Source organism: Ursus maritimus, unplaced genomic scaffold, assembly GCF_017311325.1.
Source record: "Ursus maritimus isolate PB19 unplaced genomic scaffold, ASM1731132v1 scaffold_7, whole genome shotgun sequence".
NCBI classification, from domain to species: Eukaryota; Metazoa; Chordata; class Mammalia; order Carnivora; family Ursidae; genus Ursus; species Ursus maritimus.
Window position 1 is genome coordinate 75,160,505 of NW_024426885.1, and position 25,155 is coordinate 75,185,659.

Below are 25,155 nucleotides of genomic sequence, written 5' to 3' on the forward strand. Positions count from 1 at the left end.
GGCAGGTAAGGACATGTCTTCAAAAAAAAAATTGTAAGTCCTAGACGTCCTTCCCCTGATGATTTTTGGAAAGTCCTATTAATCAAGGAACAGCCTAAATCAGTGAAGATTTCCTTGACTACAAGATACAATTAGTGGTGTTCTTAACTCTTCCACTCAATAAAACATAAGTGATGAGAAGCTGGGGCATATGCTAAATATTCATCCTGTATCTTGGTGTCCAGCCCAGTGATTAGTATGCCAGACTCCAACAAATGAGTATTCAGTGAGTAAATCAGGTGCTGAGTTTCTGGGTTCTGAACTCTCTCCCTCCTGTACAATCTCATATAATATCTTCCACTCTCCCCCTCGGACAATGTGGGAAGCCATGAATAGAACATGGACGAGCTTTGTACCTCTATCAGCCTGAGCCACTAAGTGAGATCTTAAACTTTCTCTGAGTGAGAAATAAGCAAAGCATGTATTATACAAGGCCACAGAAATTTGGATATTCATCTTTTCTAGCAGTGAACACTAACTTACTAATGCAGGGTATTTATTAGATTTATAGGTAAGACAGAAGGAAGGATGGTGCTAACTTCCCATTCCATAGTCATCTCCTTCCATTTTGACCAGATTGGCAGCATTGAAAGACATGAGTCAGTGGTCTTCCCAGCTCGTGCCTCAGTGAGATACAGCTTGTTCTCACACCCAGCATCCTGCGAGGATGAAGGTAGAAGCTGTTCTGATGAGTCAGACGCCATGCTGAACACAATACACAATATAAAAAGGTCTCAATCTGTTCCGAGGCCTAGACTTGGAAAGTTTCCATTGTCCTCTCTTGTCTATGCAAGAAGAACCACCTTTGGACCAATTTATTTTCTATCCAAAGATGCTAAACAAAGACTAGGGTCATGAGAAGGGAAANAGATGCTTTCTTGCCACTGGTATATGGGTTCTTAAGGCCCATGAAGAGGAGAGTGAGTAAATGACAGATTTGTTTGATAAATGACTTTAACTTAACTAGGGGGGAAATTTAAACACTCGGATCCTTCCTCTGGGTGGAAACTAATGGAACACCACCATGTTATTGTTTGTTATGACTAATTTTACATCTTGTGAGGAAGGAAATAAAACCTATGGGGAAGGAAACAAAAATTTGTTGACATCCTACCACACAGCAATAGTCAACTTTTTTCCATTTATGCATTTATATGTATAAAATCAGATTATTTCCCACAGATTCATACTTGTTTTGTTTATGGAAATCATTTTTGTGCATGTTTTTTTTCTTTTTTAGCAAGGAAAAAACTGTCTTCTTTCTTCTCTTCTACCAACACTGACTAATATGCACTCTAACATTTGATTCTTTTTTTTTTTTTAAAGAATTTATTTATTTGACAGAGATAGAGACAGCCAGCGAGAGAGGGAACACAAGCAGGGGGAGTGGGAGAGGAAGAAGCAGGCTCCTAGCAGAGGAGCCTGATGTGGGGCTCGATCCCAGAATGCCGGGATCACGCCCTGAGCCGAAGGCAGACGCTTAACCGCTGTGCCACCCAGGCGCCCCCTAACATTTGATTCTTAACACTTATATACTAAAATGTGTAATATGTGTGTACATGTTTCTTAAGAATAGAATCATTATATATACAGATTTCAGTATCTTGCTTTTCTTTTTAAGGAATACCTTAGGAAATCCCTACATGTGCTCAGGTATAGATCTAATACCTCATTTTAATGCTTGCATCCATTATATCCAAAAACCTAGTGAATCTGAGCATTTAAAAAATATTTATAGACTGCATGATTTTTTCACCTATGATTTATCTGTTCATGTTCGTCCAATTTTCCAATTGGTCATTTTTAATCTATATCTACATATATAAAATAGCATTAATATTATTAAACTTATATTGGTATTATTATAAGTATTAGGCCTTATTCCGGTGGACAACAATATTTCCCATAATCTGTAATTACTTGTTGGCTGTATTAACATCTTTCTCATACAAATGTTTCAACTTTTTATACTTAAAATTTTCTATTTTTTTAAATAGCTCTTGGTTATCTGTTTTATCCATGGGCTATGGATAAGGTCTCCCAAATTTATATTTTGTATGTAGTGATCTAGATTTTCTTCTAGAATTTTATTTCTTGATACATTTTTTCTAAATCGTTTCCTAATTTTGTAGATTTTTGTCTCTAAAAGTCTAAGACCACAAAAATAATATTTAGATAAAAAGAATGCTCATAAGTAAAGTAACTGTTAGAAGGTTAACTGTCAAAGAAAGAGTAGACATCATTATAGACAATGAAACCTTAAACTATTTAAAAATGTAAGAACATAAGAATCCACATAGAGATGTCCACTAAAGCTATTTATTAAGAATGTTTTGGAAGTTTATATGAATTTGCTAAGATAAAAAAATGAACATAATTTTTTAAGCTGTGAAAAAAGGCAGGTTTTGGCAATGATTGATAGAAAATCTGAATATCCATAAGATTCTCTTAAATGAAAAAAACTACTAAAATTAATAGCAGTACAGTGAACTTAATTTAGTAACCCTTGGCTTCATATACATTAAACATTAAAAAAAAAGTTAATAGGGCTTCCTACTGTATTTTCTAGGAATGGACATGACATACATCATTAATAGTGAGAAAACTATAATAAGTTTTAACATAAAGTTAATGCAAATACATGGTAATCTGGTATTCATTGTGTTTTAAAGTATTATTTTATTCTTTGGTATTCACTTAAAAGCTTATTGCAATCTTATATTCCTTATAAATATTATTGCTGTCGTTATGTAAGTAAATGACTCCTCAGAGTGAATTGATTTTGCTCTTCTTTGCTTCCAGTAGCATGAAATTAACAGCTATGTTCCTGATACTATCACAGAAAGTCTATCTTTAACCTTAATCCTTAAAATTCTTAGGAATTTTTTTTTAATTTTAAACTAGATTGAGGTCATATTTACAGTTCTTACACAAATAATCATCATTTCCTTTTCGTTGATCTTCCTGGAATGCTCTGAAGTTTTTCTTTAGTTAAATTTATTGCCACTTGGCCTAGGGATTTCTGAAAGTAGTCGAGAGTAAAGGACGGAGCATGGAAAATGAGTTTCTAGAACAAACTTGAGTTCATATCCCACAGACTCCTCTGGGTTCTGGGAAGCACCCAGAGAAGAATCCATTTATAGCAATGCCCATGCCCTTTCAACCTTGGTTAATTGGAATGGTACATCCCATCAGTGGAAAGGGTCATAGGCATGACGATAAAGCTTGCTGAACTCCGCTCACTCCCTGCCATATATCTCTCCTTGCATCCTGCCCCATCTCTTGTCCTCTGCTGTCTGTCTGCATCTCACTTGACTTTGTTGGATGACCACTGTCCTGATCTGGCGCGGTTGTAGTTGGTTACCTTCTCTCTTACTCTGACTCGATGTCCTGTGCTATCCATGAGACCTCCTTACCTCTCTCTGCTGCCCCCACAAGCAAGATCATCCTGACTGAACCCAATAGGGCCCTCAGGACACAGCTCCGGAGAACTTTCCAGAGGCGAGCGGGAGAATTCAGTGCACTGGCAAGAGCTTGGGTGTTGAGAGTAATTTTCTTTCCAAGGCCGTGGCCTATTTAGTCAAGGCCTATTAAATGCATGCAATTTATTATTCTCCCAAAGTGAAACTTTTAGCCCTTCTGTGGCATTCCATTATGGCGAAGATCACTTTTAAAGTAATTCTGGGTCACTGTGTCCTCAAGTGCAGAAATTCTGTAATTTTTCAAGAAGCATTTCTATAACGCATATGTTTTATAAGGTTGAAAGTGAACAAGAAATTTGAAAGGATACATAGCAAAAAAAAGGTGTCATTTTAATTTGTTTATATTAGCATACGTTTCTTATTTCAAATAGAAATAAGAAACACAAATGCTAAATGGAAATTAAATAGGTTTTTTCATGTTTTATGTCAAGATTTTGTGTTGTGAGCTATAGCTTTATAATTAGTGTTCTAAGACATTTGCTAAATGAGATTTTTTTGAGAAATATGGCTATTACAGTTATTGAAAGATATGTTCCCTTTTAATGTGGGGATATTAGTCATATTGGTTATTATTAGTTTAGTGTGTTTTTTATCAAATTATTTTTATTAGAAAAAAATCAAATGCAGAAACAAGTGTTCCAAAAAGAAATTTAAGGAGATAATTGTGTTGTTCAACTTCATACACACAAGTTGTTCTTATATAGAGAGAACCCAGGATTTAACCCCATTGCACTTCCAGCTCTGCCTTTAATCCAGTGGGATGATGTGATTTTGCTTACCCTTTAGCACTCATTTATACTGAAGGTTAGTTTGGGAATTTGCCTCAAATGAAACTATCACTTGATCCATTTGGCAGAAGAAATAGTAAATGTTTTGGTTCATAAGCTCTCTATTCTAAATGGATTATTACTATAATGATATTCACTGTACTTTTCCTTATAGCTCTTATTTCTTAGTGAATTTCATCTTACAGCAAAAATAATATATCTTCCCTTCCTTGACTATCCATATTCTCCTACTCTGTCAGCAAAACAAATAAATTCTGTTTTCAAACAAGAACAAGACATCAATCTAATTCACTCTTTGACCTTCAAGTTTCCCTTGGCTATATGGATTTGCTGTATCTAAGCAACCTCATCTCTGCTTTTTCATCACTGGCAGAATGGCTCTGGAATATTGGGTAAAAATCAGAGCACAGAAAGATGTCCCCAGAAAGGAGAAGAATCACTGACAGATTGTGAATGTACCAATTTACCAATTATCTTTTACATGTGAAACACCTGAGATTCTTTCATCTCTAGGTTCTTTGAGTACTGAACAGATGACATCTTATAGGTCATTCCTGGGTCAGCCAGGTGCCCAGCAGGATGCGTATGACGCTGTTCTTAGCCACCTTTAAATTGCTTATCTGTACATATAAAATGGGAAAATATGGGTTTCTTCCATGTTATGTCACTTTGGCAAGTATGTTGTTTGAAAACAAATGCTTCCATTGTATGATTTATTTTAAATCGGTGGCTAAATGTATTTGCGTGATGTCTTATTCTAGTGCCATTGATTTACTAGAATACACTGAAAGCATATGCATATGCCCTCTATCTGTATATACACATATAAACCCATAGATCTTCTTATTTTAGCAAATAGGTCTGTGATGCCTTCCCCAAGATAAATACCAACAAATATCATGCATATTGTAACAGTAGCAAATTTCCTATTTTAGCTCCTCATTTGGCCTACTTTGCCCAATTAAGAGTAGTGGCTCTATATTTCTGAGAAATAAACAAAAGAGGGTCATATTTCCACAAGTTCTATCTTCATTAAGGAGCCTTATATTACCATTGGATTTGTGCTTTTGGTATCATTTAACCCTTCCAAAAAAAAAGGATGATTCTCTTTCTATTACACTGCTCCTGTGAGGCACAAATGAAATAAAATATATGATAGTGTATAAAACTCTTCAGAAATGTGAGGTAATATCACATTACTAGGGTTTAGTTACCACCCAACCCTCTGCCCTCTAAATAATTCAGTAGAAAGTTAGTGCCTCAGGATGTGCTTTTAATTATTAGCTACATATTAATATCAATTTATTTGGTCTTAGAATTATATCTCAACTCCTTGACAAAGGAAATCCTGTCTTACTTTTTTATCACTCAAAAAACAATCAGTTCATCCACTGTAGATGGATATGTAGTATATCTCTGTCTATCAGAATGAGAGAGAGAGGAAAAAAAGGGAATAAGAAAGAGAATAAGAGAGATTTTTATTGCAAACAATATTTTGGGTGCTAGGGAGATAAAGATTGTGATCATGTGCCTTCAGAGAACTTACATTTTAGTACAAGAGATAGAAAATTGAAATATAAATGAATACGGTAAATGCAAATACTGCTACATACCACGGAGAACATGACACATAGTAAGATGAATGCAAATGAGCGAAGGAATTTTCATAGGTAGAGTGGTCGGGGAAGGCTTGTCTGAGGAAGGAGCTTGTAGACCTGATTTATCAGGTAGATGGCTAAAGAGATAGCAAATGCAAAAACCCTGGGAATAAAAATGTTTGACATATTTTAATAAGAAAAATAAAAATTTGTGGAAAACTCCTGTTTAACTCACTGCTTAAGGGGGTTCCTTGGTCTCTGTGCTGCCCTTCCTTTGATGGATGACTGACTGCATAATTCTCATGGCTTGTGTGCACAATTAGGTTAATTACATCTGTCAGGGTCCAGTGAGAGAAACAAAGCCTGTAGCATTTAGTTAAACAGAAGGGATTTGAGGCAGGGAGCTCGTTAGAGGGTCTTGGAAGTGGACCAGGAGATGGGGAAGCAAGTCAGAGCAATAGTACGAAGGTTCTGCTCTGCATCTTTCTCCCTCCATGCTCACTCATGAGTTCTCCAGCCATCTGCTGGACGTCTCTCTAGGTCCATGCCAAGGGAGACATACAAACAAGCAAGACCTAGTACTTGTGTTCAAGGATCTCAGGGTGTAGTCTGAGAATAATATGAATACAAGGGATCAGACGCAGCCAGTACCTGTTCTGTGGGTATTCAGAGGATGAAAAGATCAACTCCAGCTAGAGGCTCAGCAAGAGCTTCAAGAAGGTGGTGTCATTTGAGCAGATCCTCGAATTTTTTTGATAGTAAGAGGTCTTGGGGCATAGCAGGCACAGAGACACGGACTCAGGGACTGAGGCTGTTTACCATGAGTGGTAAACATGTTTCGTTTGGTGAGAGCAGTATGTGAATGGAAACAGTGACAAATAGATATGGGAAGGTAGTAAGTTGGAGCCAACTTTTGGAAACCCTTTGCATACCGAGCTTTGGAATATAGACTTCAGGCATTGTGCTTTAGGTTGGCAGACGATGGCCCACAGGCCAAGTGTGGACTGACACCTGTTTCCATTAGGTGCGTGGGGAACGGGCATGTTCTACAGATGAGCAGATGGGCCTTTGCAATCTCTTTGATGATAGAGACCACTGTGGTTGAAGCCTAATAGGTGAAATCTTATCTTCTCTGAGAAAAGAATTCATTCTCCTCTTCAACAGATCTATATCACCAAAAAAGTACTCTTATTATTATATGTTGAATTTTTTCTCAATAATAATTTTTGGAAAAAAAAATAAAAAGGAAAAGAAAGACAGAGATGCTCAAATGGAGACGTGAGAAATGTGGTGGGAGGAACAATCGGACAGGCAGGTGAGGGCCCGGGACAGTGGGTGTCCCACAGGTTGTGGAACATCAAAGGGCTCCGGATTCTTCCTCACAGTACACCACTCCCAGGCTTTTGATAGGTTTCTCAGCTATGATGTTGTGAGAATTAAACTGAACCAGGCACTTCTACTTCTTTCCACTTTCTTTCAGTAAGTGGTTGTGGGTCAATTGATTAGAACTACCAATCTCAAATATTTTCTAGGTAAATAAAGCTGACCATCTGATTCCCCTTCACTTAAAAAAATTACTTATTAGTTTCCTTGTTCTTTAGATCCCTGTGGAATAGTTCAAATTCTTTTTCCATTTAAAACTCCACTTTTTTCCCATTTTTAATCACTGACCTACTTGTCTCAGTGGTTGCTTGTTCTCCAGTTTACTGAACTCAGTTGAAGAGTATCATGTACAATTCAGTTAAGTTCTGAATTATGGATGTCTTCTGATCCCTTTCTGCTAATTTGAATACTTCCAATTGGTATTTGGGGGTATAAACTTAGGAATGGGATTCTGAAAGTAGGCTTAGCATTATTGAATTTTTTTTTAAAGATTTTATTTATTTATTTGACAGAGATAGAGACAGCCAGCGAGAGAGGGAACACAAGCAGGGGGAGTGGGAGAGGAAGAAGCAGGCTCATAGCAGAGGAGGCTGATGTGGGGCTCGATCCCGTAACGCCGGGATCACGTCCTGAGCCAAAGGCAGACGCTTAACCGCTGTGCCACCCAGGCGCCCCAACATTATTGAATTTTGATATTTGGAAACATTTCATCACACGAGTACACTCCTGGTTTTCCACAATGAGAATACATAGAATACCTGTACGGGAGTCCTAAGTGAGAAGATCCGCGGCACAATGTAAGTTGAAATGCAGTGTGAAATGTTGTTCATTACGATTGTGAAGGAAGGACCATGTGTGTGCCACACCTCGTGAGACATTGCCCGAGGTCGGGATTTGGGAAAGATTATCAGAAAGGGCTAGAAGGGGATAAGCGATCTGCATAAATCTTTATTGTACGCAAAAATTTCCTGAGCTGTGTTTCCAAATGCAGATTACGTGGAGGATTGCCATCATCCCCACATATGAGGACTGTATTTGCTTTCCAGTGTCAGGCCCAACAGTTGTGATTGATTGATTGATTGATTGATTTTTAGTTTTTGTTTTTTTAAAGATTTAATTATTTATTTGAGAGAGAGAGAAAGTGTGTGTGTGTGTGCTCACAAGCTGGAGGAGGCGCAAAGGCAGAGGGAGAAGCAGACTCCACGCTGAGCAGGGAGCCCGATGCTGGACTCAATCCCAGGACCCTGAGAACATGACCTGAGCCAAAGGGGGACACTTAACTGACTGAGCCATTGAGGAGCCTCAGTTGTGATTTTTTTAAACAAGTGATCCTCATGCAAGTGCGATGGTACGCACACTTGGAAAATGTCAACATAATGGAAAATAAGCACATTCCATGTGGAAGACATCCTTGCCACCAAAGCAGGACCAAGAAAGAAAAAAAAAATACTATTACCTTGAACTTCTGAAGGCAAATTGAAAAGTTTAGTAGATGGTTCCAGAGACCCTGTAGCAAATATCGCAAATGCCATTTGAAGAAGAAGTAAGAAGCATCTTTCAGTACCCTGCAGACATCAGCATCCAGTTATCAATGGCTCTCCTGTGGTGGTTTAAAGTGGTCTCTACAGCTAGGACAAAATAGAAGTCCGAAAACAAGTCTGGGTCATACATCTTTCACACATGAAAACCAAGTGTTTCCATTTGCACTTCCACAAAGAGCCAGATCTTCCAGGATCCCCCTATGCTGGGGATTTAAATGTTGCTGATGGTTTTGTATGGAGAAGGTCATACTCTGTGTTTCAGAAGCCAACTGTGGGAATGGGGCAAGAGTCCATGGGATCCGTGCCATAGACTGGTTTGCACGTGCTCTGCCAAATATTTATTCTGTTCACTGAGGCAGACTCAATCCCACCAAGATATAGCAAGTTGGTTATGTCTATCAACGAGTCTTTCACTCTTTCACCTCATATTTTCAGGAAATTCTTGACATGAGCTCTGTAAAACACTAGAACCTCATTATACTAATCAGTATCTGAAAATTAATATTAAAAATGCTGAATTCTACTTTTCTTCTATTGTTCCAGCTGTGAATTATGAATTTAAAATTCATTTTTCTCCAGTAAATCCAACCCTCAGTAAAATTAAATTTAAAAAGGCTTTAAGAAGATTTATTACAAAAAACACAAGTTATTTATAAAAAAAATGTGAGTTTCAAATGCAACTAGAGAAAGAATGAAATGTGTAAAATGTGACTGAAGGTGAAATAAAGATGGGGATAGAGCAGAAAGCAAAACTGAAGAGATTAAAGGCAGAAAATACAGGACTAAAGATGCAGAAAACGAAGAATGCTTTACTAATCATAAATAACTATGAATACTTACTTAGAACTTGCTAGGAGCATTGTGATGGGTGTTGTACAAGCACTTCTGCACTAAATTACCAAACCTCCTAGTGAAGACACTGACATTCCTTTCTTTGCTTCATGGGCCAGCAAAGGGTGAAGCCCACAGAAGAGAGCTAACTGGAGAGGTGGGACTCAGTCTGGTCCTGGTCAACACAGGACTCCTGCCGCTGCCCTGTGGCACTCACCTGTGTGTGTGACATCATCCAGAGTGCAGATGGGTCCACAGGGGGGTCAGGCAATGACATCAGATGCCAAATACAAATATAACTACTCAGTGTTGACACAGACATCAGGGAAAGGGAGCATGTGCAATAACAAAAATACTGTAGAAAGAATCAGAATAAGAACAAACCTTTTGGATTTTGTAAAGCACCTAGGTTTGCGGATTGAAGGTGTTCAAATCATGAAACACAGTGAAGGCAAGGAGACTAATCCTTGGAAAACCCCTGGCATACTATGTGTAGTTCAAGAAAAGTGAATTTCTGCTAGATAGTTAAAAAACAAACACACAAACAAACAAAGCAAATATTAGTTACAACTCAGAAATCTGCTCCATGGGAGACAACGGAGGACATTTCGTGAAGAGAGAACCCCAAATTCAGTCAAATTTTCATTCAGGTGTGCAGCAACTGACGTTCTCACATCTGCATGGATTCACACTGAAAAAAATAGTCAAGGACACATGTCAGTTGGCCGATTGTTGAACAAAAATAAAGAATTTAAAAATAAGTAAAATAAGCAAATAAATAAATGAGTAAAATAAGTAAAAAAAAAGTAAATCATGTTTAGATGTGAGCATTAAAAAATAGACAAAATATAGTCGAAATGTAACCCAGTAAACTTTATTATAAATCTGTAAATGGATATAATACGTATGTGTGAGAATTCAGGAATATAAAATAATTCTTAAAGGGAATGTAAAATATACATAATAGGAATAATAGTAAACTATAAATAATAATAATAGTAATAGTAATTTTCAATTCTCAAATTTTATTACCAAGGATAGCAATTTTGTGTGTATGTGTGTGTGTGTTCGGGACTGAAAAGTAGAAATGTCACAAATTAGAGACAACAAATTCAGTTAGATGGTATTTTCTTGTTTGGAATTCCATCATATTTATTTCTATGAATCTTGTTGCTGGTTTTCTATAAACCCAGAGTACCTGGATCTAATTCATTATTTTAAGTCATTGTATGTTCTTCAATGCCTATTTTGCACACACGCACATTCCTGAACTTCATAGGTCTTATATGATAGAGGAAGTCTGGATTGCTATTTTAAGTCATTGTAGTCATGGACAAATTAAGATTTTTAAAGCAGTGTGTAATAGAATATGATAGAAACATAAGATTGCTAGGTTTCTGAAAGATATTAAGTTTTCTGCAGATGTCTGTTTAAGGCAGAGAAGAGTGATAGCAAAGAGAGTTTTAGAACCAGTTTTACTTCTGTTAAAAAAAGAAAAAAAGGTTAAAATTCCAGCCACAGTTTGATGAATATTAAGTTCTTACTATTCAACTCTCTTGATAGATTGAAGCATTAAATTTAAAATGTTGTAACCATAATACTTGAAAGTAAGTAGAATTCAGCATTTATATAACTTCAGATGGTGAAAGACTATCTAAGCAGAAATCAAAAAAGGAAAGAAGGATATATTTGAGTACATAAAAATGCCAAGCTTCTAGATGTCAAAAACAAAGAACATTAAAAGACAAACAACACACTCAAAAAAAACTGTAAGACTACTAACAAAGTGTTGATTTCTGTTCTATGCACATATGCCATGGAAATAAAATTTTAAAATACCAACATTAAAAAAAGAAAATAAGCAAAGTAAATGAACAGAAGAATCAGAGATAAATATATCACATAAATTATGCTAGCAACCAAAGAAATGCAAAATTAGACCTCACATTTATTTAGCAATCCTCTAGGCATATATCACCCTCAATATTGACAAATGTGTGCTGTTATAAACACTCACACACTAGTGAGGAGGAAATAAGCCATCACAATCTTTCTAGAATGCCATCTGGCAATTTGTACAAAGGGCTTCAACATGTTCTCGTTCCTTGATCCAGAAATTCCACATCCAGGAATTTAACCCATGGATGTAATTAAAGACACAGAACAGTAATGAATACAATACAAGCAACTCAAGTGTACAGCTAGAGAGCCTGATTTATAACATTAATGCAGGCTGCATATTATTGCAAATTGTGTTTTTGAAGCATATTTATTGGCTCAGAGCAAGGATTATGAAGTAATAAGAGGTAAAATAGTCAACAAAATTTATACATGCAAAGTCCTAAAAGATCCCGTGTAAGTAGGTAGGTAGATGACAGATACAGAGGTGACAAATACTGATAGAAAATTCCTCAACATGTTGGCAATGGTTTTCACTGGGTCGCAGGGTGTAAAATATTTCCCCTTTGTATTTGTACTTACAGGATACTCCAGGATGATTGTTTCTTCATCAGAAACACAAAAACATTTTTTGCTATTTACCTATAGATGTTTCCATTGCGAGCTATATGAAAATTAAACTATACTGTTTTTAAGGCATTTGAATGACTCCTCAAAATATTCCTAGATTATTTATCAAACTATCATCCATCTATCTACCGATTGTGGATTTTTTTGAACTCCCTCATCCAGCCTCCCATCAGATGCACACATATCTTGTATCTCTACCAGTCTCACCTCTGATCCATGGATCAAAATGTGCTTTATTCAATCTACACATACTTGAATTTCTCTGATTCTTGTTATTTTGAATATTTCACTCAGAATATTGAACATGTGGGTTTTCTGTCAGAGCTCTCTCTTAATATTTATCAATAGGCATCTTTATAAAAAAAATTCTGAATGAACTTGTGTACATATGCTTTGAGTCTCTGTGACTGTGAGCCTCTCCATAGGAGCTTATTAATAAATTAGGGAGTTATCACGAAATTTCTGTGATCAAAGAGTAGTGAGTGAGTTTATAAATTGGATGTAAGACTAATGTGTCTAAGCGTATAGAAAATAATTTCACTGAAACTTCCATTTAATAAAGTGAAATGCTCATTTTAAGTGAATATTCAAACTCTCTGATACACTATCTTAATATTGTGGTTAAGTACAATCATTAGATAATTTGCTTTGCAGGTTTTGCATCTAAATCTTAGTTTAAGATCAAATAGTAATGATAGTCCCCTTCATTCCCTCAAACATTTGATCAGTTATATAATTTCAAATAAAAACTTCAAAATTCATGTCAGCATCATGTTTTCAGAAAAATGTGCAAGAAATGCTCAAATTAGCTTCTAGCTTGACATGAAAAAATTTCCATCTCTCTCTGCTTATAACTTGGAGTCAATTTTAATGCCAATTAAAATAATAAAGTTAGGGACGCCTGGGTGGCACAGCAGTTAAGCATCTGCCTTCGGCTCAGGGCATGATCCCGGCGTTATGGGATCGAGCCCCACATCAGGCTCCTCTGCTATGATCCTGCTTCTTCCTCTCCCACTCCCCCTGCTTGTGTTCCCTCTCTCGCTGGCTGTCTCTATCTCTGTTGAATAAATAAATAAAATCTTTAAAAATAAATAAATAAATAAATAAATAAATAAAGTAGACATTACTATTTAAAAAATAAAATAATAAAGTTAATAATAATTAAATAAAATATAATAATAATTAAAATAATTTAACAATAATTTAATAAAATTTAATAAATAAATAATATTTAATTTAATAATTAAATAAAATTTAATAATAATTAAAATAATACAGTTAATAATACTAACTGTAATAATTTCCATTACTAAGCATGGCACTTACTGTTTTATTTTTTTACATGTATACTGTCTTTCATGAATCCTTATACCAATTAATGGAATGTAGATATTGTTAACCTCACTGTGAAAATTATGATTCAAGATCTGAGGGATTAGATAACTTATTTAGCAAGTTTGGAATGTTTTCCTGTAGGATTCCAGACCTCACCACTCAGTCTATTGGAATGTTTATGAAACTGTTTATTGTACCAAAAGGCCATCTCCATGATGGACTTTGAACCCACATCTGTGTATTTTGAGCCATCCTCATGGCCACCCCATTTTTCTGTTTAGTTGGGTGCAGTAACTTTGTGAACACAAAAAAAGGTCTCAGTGTAATCAGAAGATGCTCACAAAACATCAGTGTGTGTATTTGGATGTCTTACAGGAACCCAGAGAGCAAGGATAGGTCTGTGAGGTTTGAGAATACTCTGAATAATATAGAATGGAGAAGTCCTTTATTTAACACTTTTTTTTAAAGATTTTATTTATATATTTGTCAGAGAGAGAGGGGGGCAGGCAGAGAGAGAGAAGCAGACTCCCCCCTGAGCAGGAGCCCAGTGCAGGACTTGATCCCTGGGACTGTGACCTTGTGATCATGACCTGAGCCAAAGACAGACACTTGACCAACTGAGCCACCCTGTGTCCCTATTCAACACTTCTTAAGTGCCCATGTGCCACAAATGTTTCTGGTGTTTTCTATATGGCCTTTCCCTGCACTCAGGAAAGTTATAGGCAAGGAAACTCAGACATACAGCTAACATGAGCGTTTGATAAATTTTAATAAGGAAAAGTGTGATAAATCAATCAGAGAAAGACAATTTTCTGTCATATGACCTCACTGATAAGTGGAATTTGAGAAACAAGGCAGAGGATCATAGGGGAAGAGAGGAAAAAATGAAATAAGACAAAACCAGAGAGGGAGACAAACTGTAAGAGACTCTTAATCTCAGGAAACAAGCTGAGGGTTGCTGGGGGTGGGGGGGATGAGGTAGTTGGGTGATGGACATTGGGGAGGTTATGTGCTATGATGAGTGCTGTGAATTGTGTTAAGACTGATGAATCACAGACCTGTACTCCTGAAACAAATAATACATTATATGCTAATAAAAAAAAGAAGAAGAAAATAAGAAAAACTGGGGGGAAAAAGGAAGAGTGTGATATTCTCTATATAGAAATACATAAGGGAAATTATCAACCATACCACAGGTCAAAGTATGCATACAGGTAGAGGAAAGAGCCAAGTATAAATGAAAAGAGAAAGGGATAAATGGGACTATATTAAAATTAGGAACTTTTCTTCAACACCTTAGCAGGGTCTAAATGTAAGTAGTAGAGTGTGATATAATGTTTACAAAACAGTAAGCTGACAAAAGACTTACACTGTTAATATATAAAGAGCTTTTATGAGCCAGTGAGAAAAAGATAGAAAAATGCACAAAAAACATGAACCAACACCTCACAAATGTCCCACATTGTAAAAGAGTTAAAATCACTCTGAGATAACAGTACATACCTACCAGAATGGTTAACGCTTAAAACAACTGGAAGTTACCAACTGTCAGCAAAGCTGGGGAGCACTCACGATGGACTGTAAGCTGATAGGATCAGCTTAGAAAACCGTGCGGCAGGGACCTAGCTCCTCAGAACACATGCATGTCCAGCAATTGGATTCTCATTTAATCCAGATGTATTCATGTGTAAGGAGACATGCAGAAGGGCATGGCACTCTTTGTCACCACGTGCACTGGAAACAACCCAAATGCCATTACCAGCGTGAAGAGGAAAGAAAGCTGGATATGTCTGTCTCACGAAACACAGTACTTCCATTAAAACAAGTGTGCAGAGACTACACTGTGTGTTCCTAACTTTTGCATGCACGCATATCGTGTAGGACCTAATAATAAATGAAAAAGTCAGTAGTCAAATCATATTGTGTAATTCTATTTGCAGACAGTTTAAAACAAGTAAAATTAATCAATGATACTAGAAGGCAGGTCATCTTTAGGATGGAAGGGGTGGTGGCAATTTATAGAAAATATATAGAATATAGGTCTTCTGATATACAGACAATATTCTATTTCTTAATGTCAGGGGCATTATCATCTGTGATAATTCATCAGGCTATGAATTTATGATTTATAAAAGTCTGTCATATATAGTACTTCCATACAAAGTATATTCTTAAAAGGCAAGTTGTATGTTGTAACAAGTAATCCTTGTAAACACATCTCTGAGCATATATTTCAGTATTTTTGTAAAATAAATAGCTCAAACTGCATTTCTTGAGTCTAAGCAAAGAAATGATTTTAAAAGGCAAAGATTCAATGAAATGTTTTGAAAATGAGGGAAATATTAGTAAAAGAGTCAAATATTAGTAAAATATGCAATGGCAAGGATGTTCAAATGCACATGTTCAATACAGCAGTCCGTCATGGTATATTACATAAAAATATGTCTCAAACAATTTTTCAGAGACACATCAGAATAAAAAAGAGCCTGACATTGAAGCAGATTTGGTTTGCTCATGAGAACGATACAACAAAGTATCTCGTGTGAGCTCTGTGAGGTGGTTTTGCTTGTTTCCTTTAATAAGTGACATGAAGTTCCAATGATCAGGAGAGGCTGATGGTCTTCGTGGATCATGGCTCTCTGCTTTTCTGTTCTAGGAATGACTATTATCAAAACTGGAAGATTGAAAAGAATCAGACATCATAGATGTAGTATATAAGCTTCAAAGGTGTATGTGAATGTTCTGTGTGTGTTTCTTCTGTGACCCCATAAGAAATCCAACATACTCGGTTTGACCCATGCCACCCACCTTAATATTGAGGTTTCTTTGAAATGTTCACAGAGAATAGATAAAATATTTTTCACTTCCTTCAAGCAATCTGATATTTCTGCCACTTGAAGAGAGCAAAACTAATCAAAGAAAAAACAGAAATGGTGGTTTGGCCACTTAAGGGAATGTGTTAAATGTGTCTGTGTTTATATGAGAGTATGTGTGAACATATTTGTTCTTCCTTCCTGTGTCAGTTAATATACAGAAACAACAATTAGGCTAAATATTTTCGAAAGCTTCCATGAAAATAGCACATTTACAGTATAATATGAGATAAGAATAATAATGTCCACCCAATTTTCTTTCATATAGTCTCCACCTTATTCTTTCAGTAAAGGAAGTGTGTAATAGATTTAAAATACAAATTTGGTATTAAGGATTTTTTAAGGATATGGAAAAAGGGAAGTATTTAAGTGTAAGGAACATATAAAATTCATGAAAGTAATTTAATAATAAATGAATAATAATTAATAAATTCAATAATTTAGGTATTATATAGTTTACTAACATTTTAAATCAGTTATCAGTGCTTGAATATATTTACAGTTGATGATGGAGTTTTTACTATTTTAACATAATTATCTACTTTCTTAATACTGTAAGATTATTATTTGATGAAAATATAGACCACATAGCTAAACAATGATGAGTCTAGTATTCTATAAATAGAAGGATGAACATTTGAAAGTCTGAATTAAGAATCATAATAATTAAAGATAATATACAAGTTTGACTCTTATGCCAGAGACACATGTGGTACTTTGAGCTCAGTTTACCTTTCAAAGATTGTTTCTTACTGTGCCTTTCCTTGGGTTTTCCACAATAACAGGGCAAGGCTTTCTGTAGAACACTCTTGGAGACTGTTATAATGCCTACATTTAATTTAAAATACTTTAATGGTTTCAGTGTAATATTATGTATCTGTTACTCATATGAAGCTATCATTCAAATGCTGAGTTGAAGAATATTTAGAATTTTTTAAGGAATATTTAGAATTTAAAGAGGGCTTCTTTTACCTGTATCTTCACTAAAGCTGGAAAGCTTACTAATCAAGCTACTAAATGTCCAATGTAGGCTTTTATTTTCAAAACTCAATACCCCATTGACTTGTATGATAAATAATACTGATTAGTTTCCATTGGTAAAATGAAAACTGTTTAAGATGTAAGGATTGACTAAAATTATTTAAAAGCACTCTACCTGTGCAGAACACAGATTTAGGAACAGAATGAATTATGTGTGCTTTTAACTTTCAGGGTGATACAGGCTGAATCTTATAGTCCTGCAGACCATGACTCTTCTTTGTTTGACACTGGTTAAAATGATGAAAGTATCCTACCTCTGAAATCTCAGCATTTCTCTTGAATGTATTTTTTATGCAAGGTTATAGTTTGAACACCTAAAAGAACGAAGAGCTGGGGCTTCCTTAAATCTACAGAACAGGTTCCTTAATCTTCCTTTGTGATTGCTTGCTAATACATTTTTACTTATTATCTATATAGTAGATACAGGTATATCCACACATAGACAGACAATAGCAGAATTTGGACTGAAACTCATGGAAGGAATAACTAACCCTCACGGACCCGAACCCTCTAATTGCTTCCTGTTGTTTTCACAAAAGAATTCAACAGTTGACCATGAAAACACTGTCTTAGATCTATTGAAAAGACAAGCACCTCTCCAGACCAGCTAATGAACGTGAAGCATGTGTCCCTAGAAGAATAATCTTGGGTTTTGTAATCATAGAATCATAGAGCATCTCTACTGTAGACAATCTTTTGTTACTGTTTAATAGTTTCTGTGATTATCCTCATGACATGAATCTCATTTCATGGACTTAATTCATTTTAGGGGTGAATTGCCATTACTAAATATGTCAGGAAATTTAACTCTGCTGACTCAAGCAGCAGTGAAATGCGAGCCTGCTATTCTATGTACTTTTAACACATGCCCATTAGCGTGAAAAGAATTCAGGAGACATGACTTCCCAAAGACAAATAAGACTGAGAGAAGCCAGATTTGCTTTAGGGACATTGTGTTTGGATGCCTTTCTTATGTGACTCCTGGAATTCAACATGATGAAGCAAATATGTTGCAAACGGTTCACACTAGGCTGTGGGTTATATTTGTGCCATCAGCCAACAGAGTTTTCAGTGAAGAGTCATTCCAATAATTAGACCATCATAGAGGAACCTCTTAATCCTTTCCTTAAGGACACACAAGCATATTTAAGCCATGGGTGAATTTCTAATTTCTTTAGCATAATTCTTCCAGAATCCAACAGTAAAATTAGAAGCTAAGAGAAATAGGGGACAGGAGAAATAAGAAGCAGTATTTACTATCTACTTGAAGAGACTATTTCTTCAAAGGAAATGTATCTCGGAGGTGCTCGCCTTTTCACAAGACCTGTGAAGGTTGTTCTTGCAGTAGCTACCACTGGATTGTTTGCTGAGAGTCCGCTTGCGAGTAATGATCTCTTACCAGGCTGCATAATTCGGTAGAATACAAATTGACAAAAATGTGTTTAATGAATATATATTGTTTGCCAAACCTTGTAAATGATTACATATTTTTTCTTTACTTTTTTTTAAGGTTTTATTTATTTTAGAGAGAGAGCAAGAGCAAGAATGAGCTTGGGAGGGGAGGGTCAGAGGGCGAAGCAGACTCCCCACTGAGCAGGGGGCCCACTGCAGGACTCAATCCCAAGACTCCAGGATCATGACCTGAGCCGAAGGCAGATGCTTACCTGGTTGAGCTACCCAGGCACCCCTACATGTTTTTTTTTTTTTTCCCCATAAAATTCTTGCTTGTTTTAAGGAATTGTATCCCCCTGGGATTTTCTTTCTTATTTGTATGTCCTTCCAATGCCTGGTTGCATCTAATATACTGATTTTTTGGTGAGAGAAAAGTTCAAAAAATGATGCATGATATTATGTTGTTTCTTCTAATGAATGCATATATAATTTTCCTACTCTGGTCTAAATGTTACTTATCTTTATGAAAAATTAAATATTTTAACAAAAACATTCTAAACAAAACACAACATCCTTTAATGTTATGTGTTGCTAGTGTTAAAAATTCTCGAGATTCAAAGATCCCCATCTACTTGGGAGATAATCTCAGAAATTATATCTGAGAATTCATTCTTTTCACTTTTAAACCTAGATTTTCTGAAAAGCTCACTAATGGTAGCGTAAGAAAAATAGTTTTTCTGGGGCACCTGGGTGGTTCAATCAGTTGAGCATCAGCCTCTTGATTTTAGCTCAGGTCATGATCTCAAGGTCAAGAGATTGAGTCCTGCATGGGGCTCCTCGATCAGCGGGGAGTCTGCTGGAGACTGTCTCTCCCTTTTCCCTTTGCCCCTTCCCCAGCTCATGCTTTCTTTCACTCTCTCTCTCTAAAATGAGTAAATAAATCTTTAAAGAAAAAGAAAAATGGCTTTTCTTAAGATAAGTTGCTAGTCTTTATAGCACAAAAGTCAGTCCTAACAAGTTATGTGACAGCTATGCTTCTCCCAAATTTCCAGAAACTTATTGAAACCTTCACAAAGAGGGTTATTTTATTCTCACTAGTACAATTTATGTATTTATAATACTAAAAGTAGTTCAGGGTATGGAAACTACATAGTGAAATGGGACTGAATGGCTTTAAATAAATACCTTTTATCCCATATACCTTCACTTCTAGACCCGCTCTCCTGAGTCGTCGACATTTTGCTACTTCCATTTTTAATTCTTCTGATTCTAAACAGCACATTTGCTTCTTTTTATTTCTTCAGTTCTCACCATATATTTATTAATAACCGACTATGAAAGATGAGCAATTTTATTAGCACCTCTCCCTCTCTTTTGGTTTTGTTTACTGTGTTATATTTAGTTTTTTCTATTGTTTGTATAATTTTAAATAATATGACTAAAACCCCATTGCTCATTCCAACAGCTTTAGATTGCACAGGAAGAAGATTTTAGACTATGTGACTCATTACCAAAACTAAAACCATGTATGTGTTGGTCACTTAGCAGTGCCACAGAAATAGTGGAGTGAAGGTGTTCAGCTGAGATACTCTCAAGTTATCTGTTCACATTTAGCATTCTCCCAGAAGAGCTCAGATTCAATTTTTGTTAATTCTGGGTAAGTTATTTCCAACAGCATGAACCTAGGATTCCTTAGTATATTTCCCTGAGCATGAAAAGGATGCGATTGCAAAAAAAATCCTGAAATTTGAAATGCCTTCTCAAGGTCTGAATAGAAGTGTATTTTGGGAGAAGCTACCCAGATTTACTAGTTGAACCAGACTGAAGTAGCTTAGTGGTATGGTGACTTCAGCTGTCAAATTCCTTTGAAGAATATCTACGACGAGCTACCAGCCCTTAACTCCTGCATTCAAACGCACGTACTTTGAAGAGCTTTGGATTTTTTTCAGTTCCAGGAGAAATCCAGGATTATAGAGGAAGTAAAATGGAAATTGGGAAAGTATGTGCGTATCTGTGTGAGTGAGAAAGAGAATGGTTGGGGGGAGAGGATAGAGCAAAACAGAGAAAGAGGGATAGAAACAGGGAGTGAGGGAAGCATTTAGGAAAAGTGTTGTGTGAAAACAACAACAACAAAACAGTAGTCATCTGGATTTAATGGAGTGATCTTGGTATTGATTTGACATTTTCATGGATCTGAATCCACACTTCAACAAGTGAATAGACTATTAGAAAGTTATCCCTATCAGTATCTCTTTGTTTTTAGGAAAATATTAATAACTTATAGACTACTGAGAGTCCATTAGAGATTATGAACTGGGCAGAGCCCCTCACATGCATGTGAGCTCCATATTATTGGTCAATGATTATCTTTCATTATTGCAACTTCAATTACTTAGTATACTTTAGTACTATACCTATGCTTAGTGTCACTTAACATAATCAAAATTAAGTATTATAAAAAATTAAATATTAACATTTCATTTTAATATCATTGATTTTTTTTAGCATGGCACCACTATACATTTCTGATGAGATTAGAAATTACTGATATTATTTTAAAATACATATGTTTCAAGGTTCTGTCATTTGATAAGTAATAACATGAAGTAACATTGCAGTGATTCCTTAGAATGTGAAGTCAGATATTGAAATAGACATTATTTCCCTTAAGAATTACTATTATATTTGGACTGACTGTTGCACAGACTTAAAACAGTATTTCTCAAACTGTGTTCTAAAAGAGTGTAAGAGTTCAAGATGTTAGTGGATGATTCTAGAAAATGTGCAAATAAACCCCCTTCTTGGACAGTCATTATGCAGATTAGCACATAAGTCTGTGAAAAGACCTGCAGTAGAGTAGATTAGCTTTTTGAAAATTTATTTAATACCCTGCATCCCAAACTTGTCTTTGCAGAGTGCACATTTGTTTTTTCAGCATACCTGTTATCAATTATAATTTATAATTTTGTACAGGGGTTAACAAATTACATCATACTCACCATTTATTTTTTGTAAATAAAGTTTTATTGCAACATAGTCATGCCCACTTGTTGCTTTTGTGTTGTGGTGGCAGAGTTGAAAAGCTGACTCAGATACTCTGTGTCCAGCAAAGCCTAAACATATGTATTGTCTGGTTCTTAACAGAAAAATGTTTGCCAATCCTGATAGCAGAAGAGTATACTTCTGGGCATCATATTGGGAAACACTGAATTAAATGTATTACTATTTTAAACAGCATCTTCTTATGGATAACTATAAGTTAAATGTACATACATGCATGATATAGAATTAATTTTAACTATATGAAATTTGCAGTGATGGCGCTTAGATTGCTATTCAATTAAAGCATCAATTTTTAGAGACTTTATTTTAATATAATTTATGTGAAACTTTAAAGGAAGAAAAAGAATGTAAATATTCTTACAAATCTTGTCTAAAGACAAAGATAAAAAATGTTTGATAGCCTCACATGTCTTCTGATTTAATTATCTAGGGAAGATTCAAACTTTATTGATATCTTTCTTCCTTGTTTTCTTATTAGGAGAAATTCCTGATAGAAAGTTCTAAGTATGTAATTACTATGTCTTTTCATTTTGACCTTGAAGACACATTGCTCCCTCTTCAGATTCAAAACTAACTAGTCTAATATGTTAAATTACAGATCTTGAAACCTGAGTTTAAATACTGGCTCAGATATTATCTAACTGTCCAAACTATAATATCTAATATCCAAGTGTTAATTTTTCATGAGGCATTAATAATAAAGCTGAACTAAACTCTCTGAATTTTTTTCCAGGAAGAACTGAACCCCATCATTGTTAACCCGCCCATCCAAGCTGTTGACCAGGACCGGAATATTCAGCCGCCATCAGACAGACCTGGCATCCTCTACTCCATCCTTGTTGGTTTGTATCTACTAACATTTTACACTCTCAGTTATAACTCTAGAACCATGTAGAAAAGTTGTCCCAAATCAAAGGAAACACCTTTAATAACAAAGTTGGTCTCCTTGGAAATTATTATTTTTATGTAAAAATAAAATAAAAAATAACAAATTTTTCTTTAAAATTAGTTTCAGTGAAATATGTAGAAGAAAACATGGAAAAAAAATTTTTTTAAGAAGTGAAGCAACTTTAAAAAATTAATATTAATCTACATATTGGTAGTTTTCTCTGTGTTACCTCATAAAGAATTCTCTAAGAAAAGTTTGAAAAAAATCAATTGAAAATGTACACTGTTTGCTCTACTGGTATTTTACCATTGGTTGAATTCAATTGTGTAATTCTGAAAATATATGACTGATTTAAATAAGAGTTTTTGGAACCATATGGGAGAAGGACCATAATTACCCAAGGACACACAATATATTATACCCTTGGCTAATTTTTCCTTGAAAAATGTCACAGGAGTTATTCTAGTTCATCCTTGTGCATATCCTGGTAAGTGTACCAAAGCAACAACGATGAGAATTTGATTATGCTACTCTTCTCAAATTGCTTTTGCTAAAATATGGATGTTGCTGTTTTGCATGGTTTATAGTCTCTAGAGAGACAGATGCATGTGAGATGGATCATACATCTCTTAAGGAAGAAGATTTGCTTTTGAAGTGTGCTTCAGAAGGACTGTTCAGTGGAATTCAGCATTACCCTCAACCCCTTTCTGTCCCTGAGCCTTCAACCTGTGTATATGCACACATACATAATAATATAACAGCCTACAGACATTAGATTTCCAAATATGACACTATATCCTATTTAGAAATGTTGTCTGTAAAGAAAGGTCAAACAATTTTGTTTCAAGCCTTTGGTCTCTAGAACTACACAATGTCATAATCCAGTTGCAGAGATTAGACTATTACATTTTTTAAAAAGACCTTCTGAACATAAGCATCAGTGTTTTAAGTCTGTAAGTCTGTAAGTGTAAGTCTTGGCATAGATAAAAAGAAATAGCCGTTGTACATTTCATTAATTAAGGGGTTGACAGTATGTCAGTTGCTGTGCTAGGTACTATAGATGCAAAAATGATAGATAAATGTTCTAGGTTAGGGAGGGGTGGAGTCTATGGCTAGAAGCATGTCAAAAGATAAGTTAAAACACCTATTTTAAGCACTAGAAATAAGCTATGAACCACACATTATGTGGGATCATGGAAGGAAAGTGCTAAGTATTTCTGAGAAAATTGCTTAGAAAGAGTTATTTCAGCAGAAATATCAGGGTTTCCAGGTAGAAAACTAGAGGGAAAATAACCTAGAAGGATGATATATCATGTACAAAGTCCAAAGGAAGAAATTTAAAGACTGTCTTGGAGAAGTATGCTACCTAGAGTGGGCTGAAATCCATTGGTATTCATGAGTTTCCTTCACTTTCAGAAAATTGTATTTATTCTTCCTTTCAATAAATAAGCGCCTACTCTGTGGAGGAAGACAGATTCCTCACTTCGTGGAGGTGGTGTCCTGGCAGTAGAAACAGGCAACAAACAATAAATAAAATAAATATATAAGTGTATTTATCATATAAGAGAGTGGCCTATGCTGTGGGAAAAACGGAGCTGGAAAAGTGGCAGTAGAAGCACAGAAGGGGTGTTGGGGCACCTGGGTGGCTCAGTTGATTAAGCATCTGTCTTTCGCTTAGGTCATGATCCCAGGGTCCTGGGATTGAGCCCTGCATCAGGCTTCCTGCGCAGTGGGGAGTCTGCTTCTCCCTCTCTCTCTGCTGCTCTCTCTGCTTGTGTGCTCACTCTCTCTGTCAAATACATAAAATCTTTAAAAAAAAAATGTACAGAAGGGGTGTTGCAGTATAAACTGTAGCATTAAATAGGATGATCAGGGCATGCCTCATTAGAAAAAGTGAGGTTTGAGGGGCACCTGGGTGGCTCCATCCATTGGGCAGCTGCCTTGGACTCAGATCATGATCCCAGGGTCCTGGGATCAAGCCCTGCATCAGGCTCCCTGCTCAGCGGGAGCCTGCTTCTTCCTCTCCCTCTACTGTTATCCCTGCTTGTGCATGCTTGTTCTCTCTCTCTGTTAAATAAATAAATGGAATCTTAAAAAAAAAAAAAAAAGGCAGGTTTGAGTAGGTTAGCCTACTCAAGGACATTGAAGGATATCTGGGGGAACAGTTTCTAGGCAGAGATAAAAGCTGGAGCTTCCCAGTGGTTTTCAGAAACATGAAGGAGGTCGGTAGCATTGGAGAGGGAAGTAGAAAGAAGAGTGAGGGTGATGGGTGGCACAGTTGGTTAAGCATCTGACTCTTGGTTTCAGCTCGGGTCATGGTCTCATGCTCCTAATATTGATCCCCAAATCGGGCTCCATGTTCAGCACAAAG

At 35.9% G+C, this 25,155-nt stretch overlaps 1 protein-coding gene across 15 annotated transcripts in view; it reads left to right on the forward strand.

Moving 5' to 3' along the window:
* Positions 1-25,155, forward strand: part of PCDH15 (protocadherin related 15) — a 768,547-nt gene that overhangs the window by 362,331 nt on the left and 381,061 nt on the right. For all 15 annotated transcript variants that reach the window (XM_040624601.1, XM_040624600.1, XM_040624598.1 and 12 more), the window contains one exon: positions 22,629-22,737. In XM_040624601.1, coding sequence (XP_040480535.1) covers positions 22,629-22,737 — 109 coding nt within the window. The remainder of the gene's footprint in view (positions 1-22,628; positions 22,738-25,155) is intronic.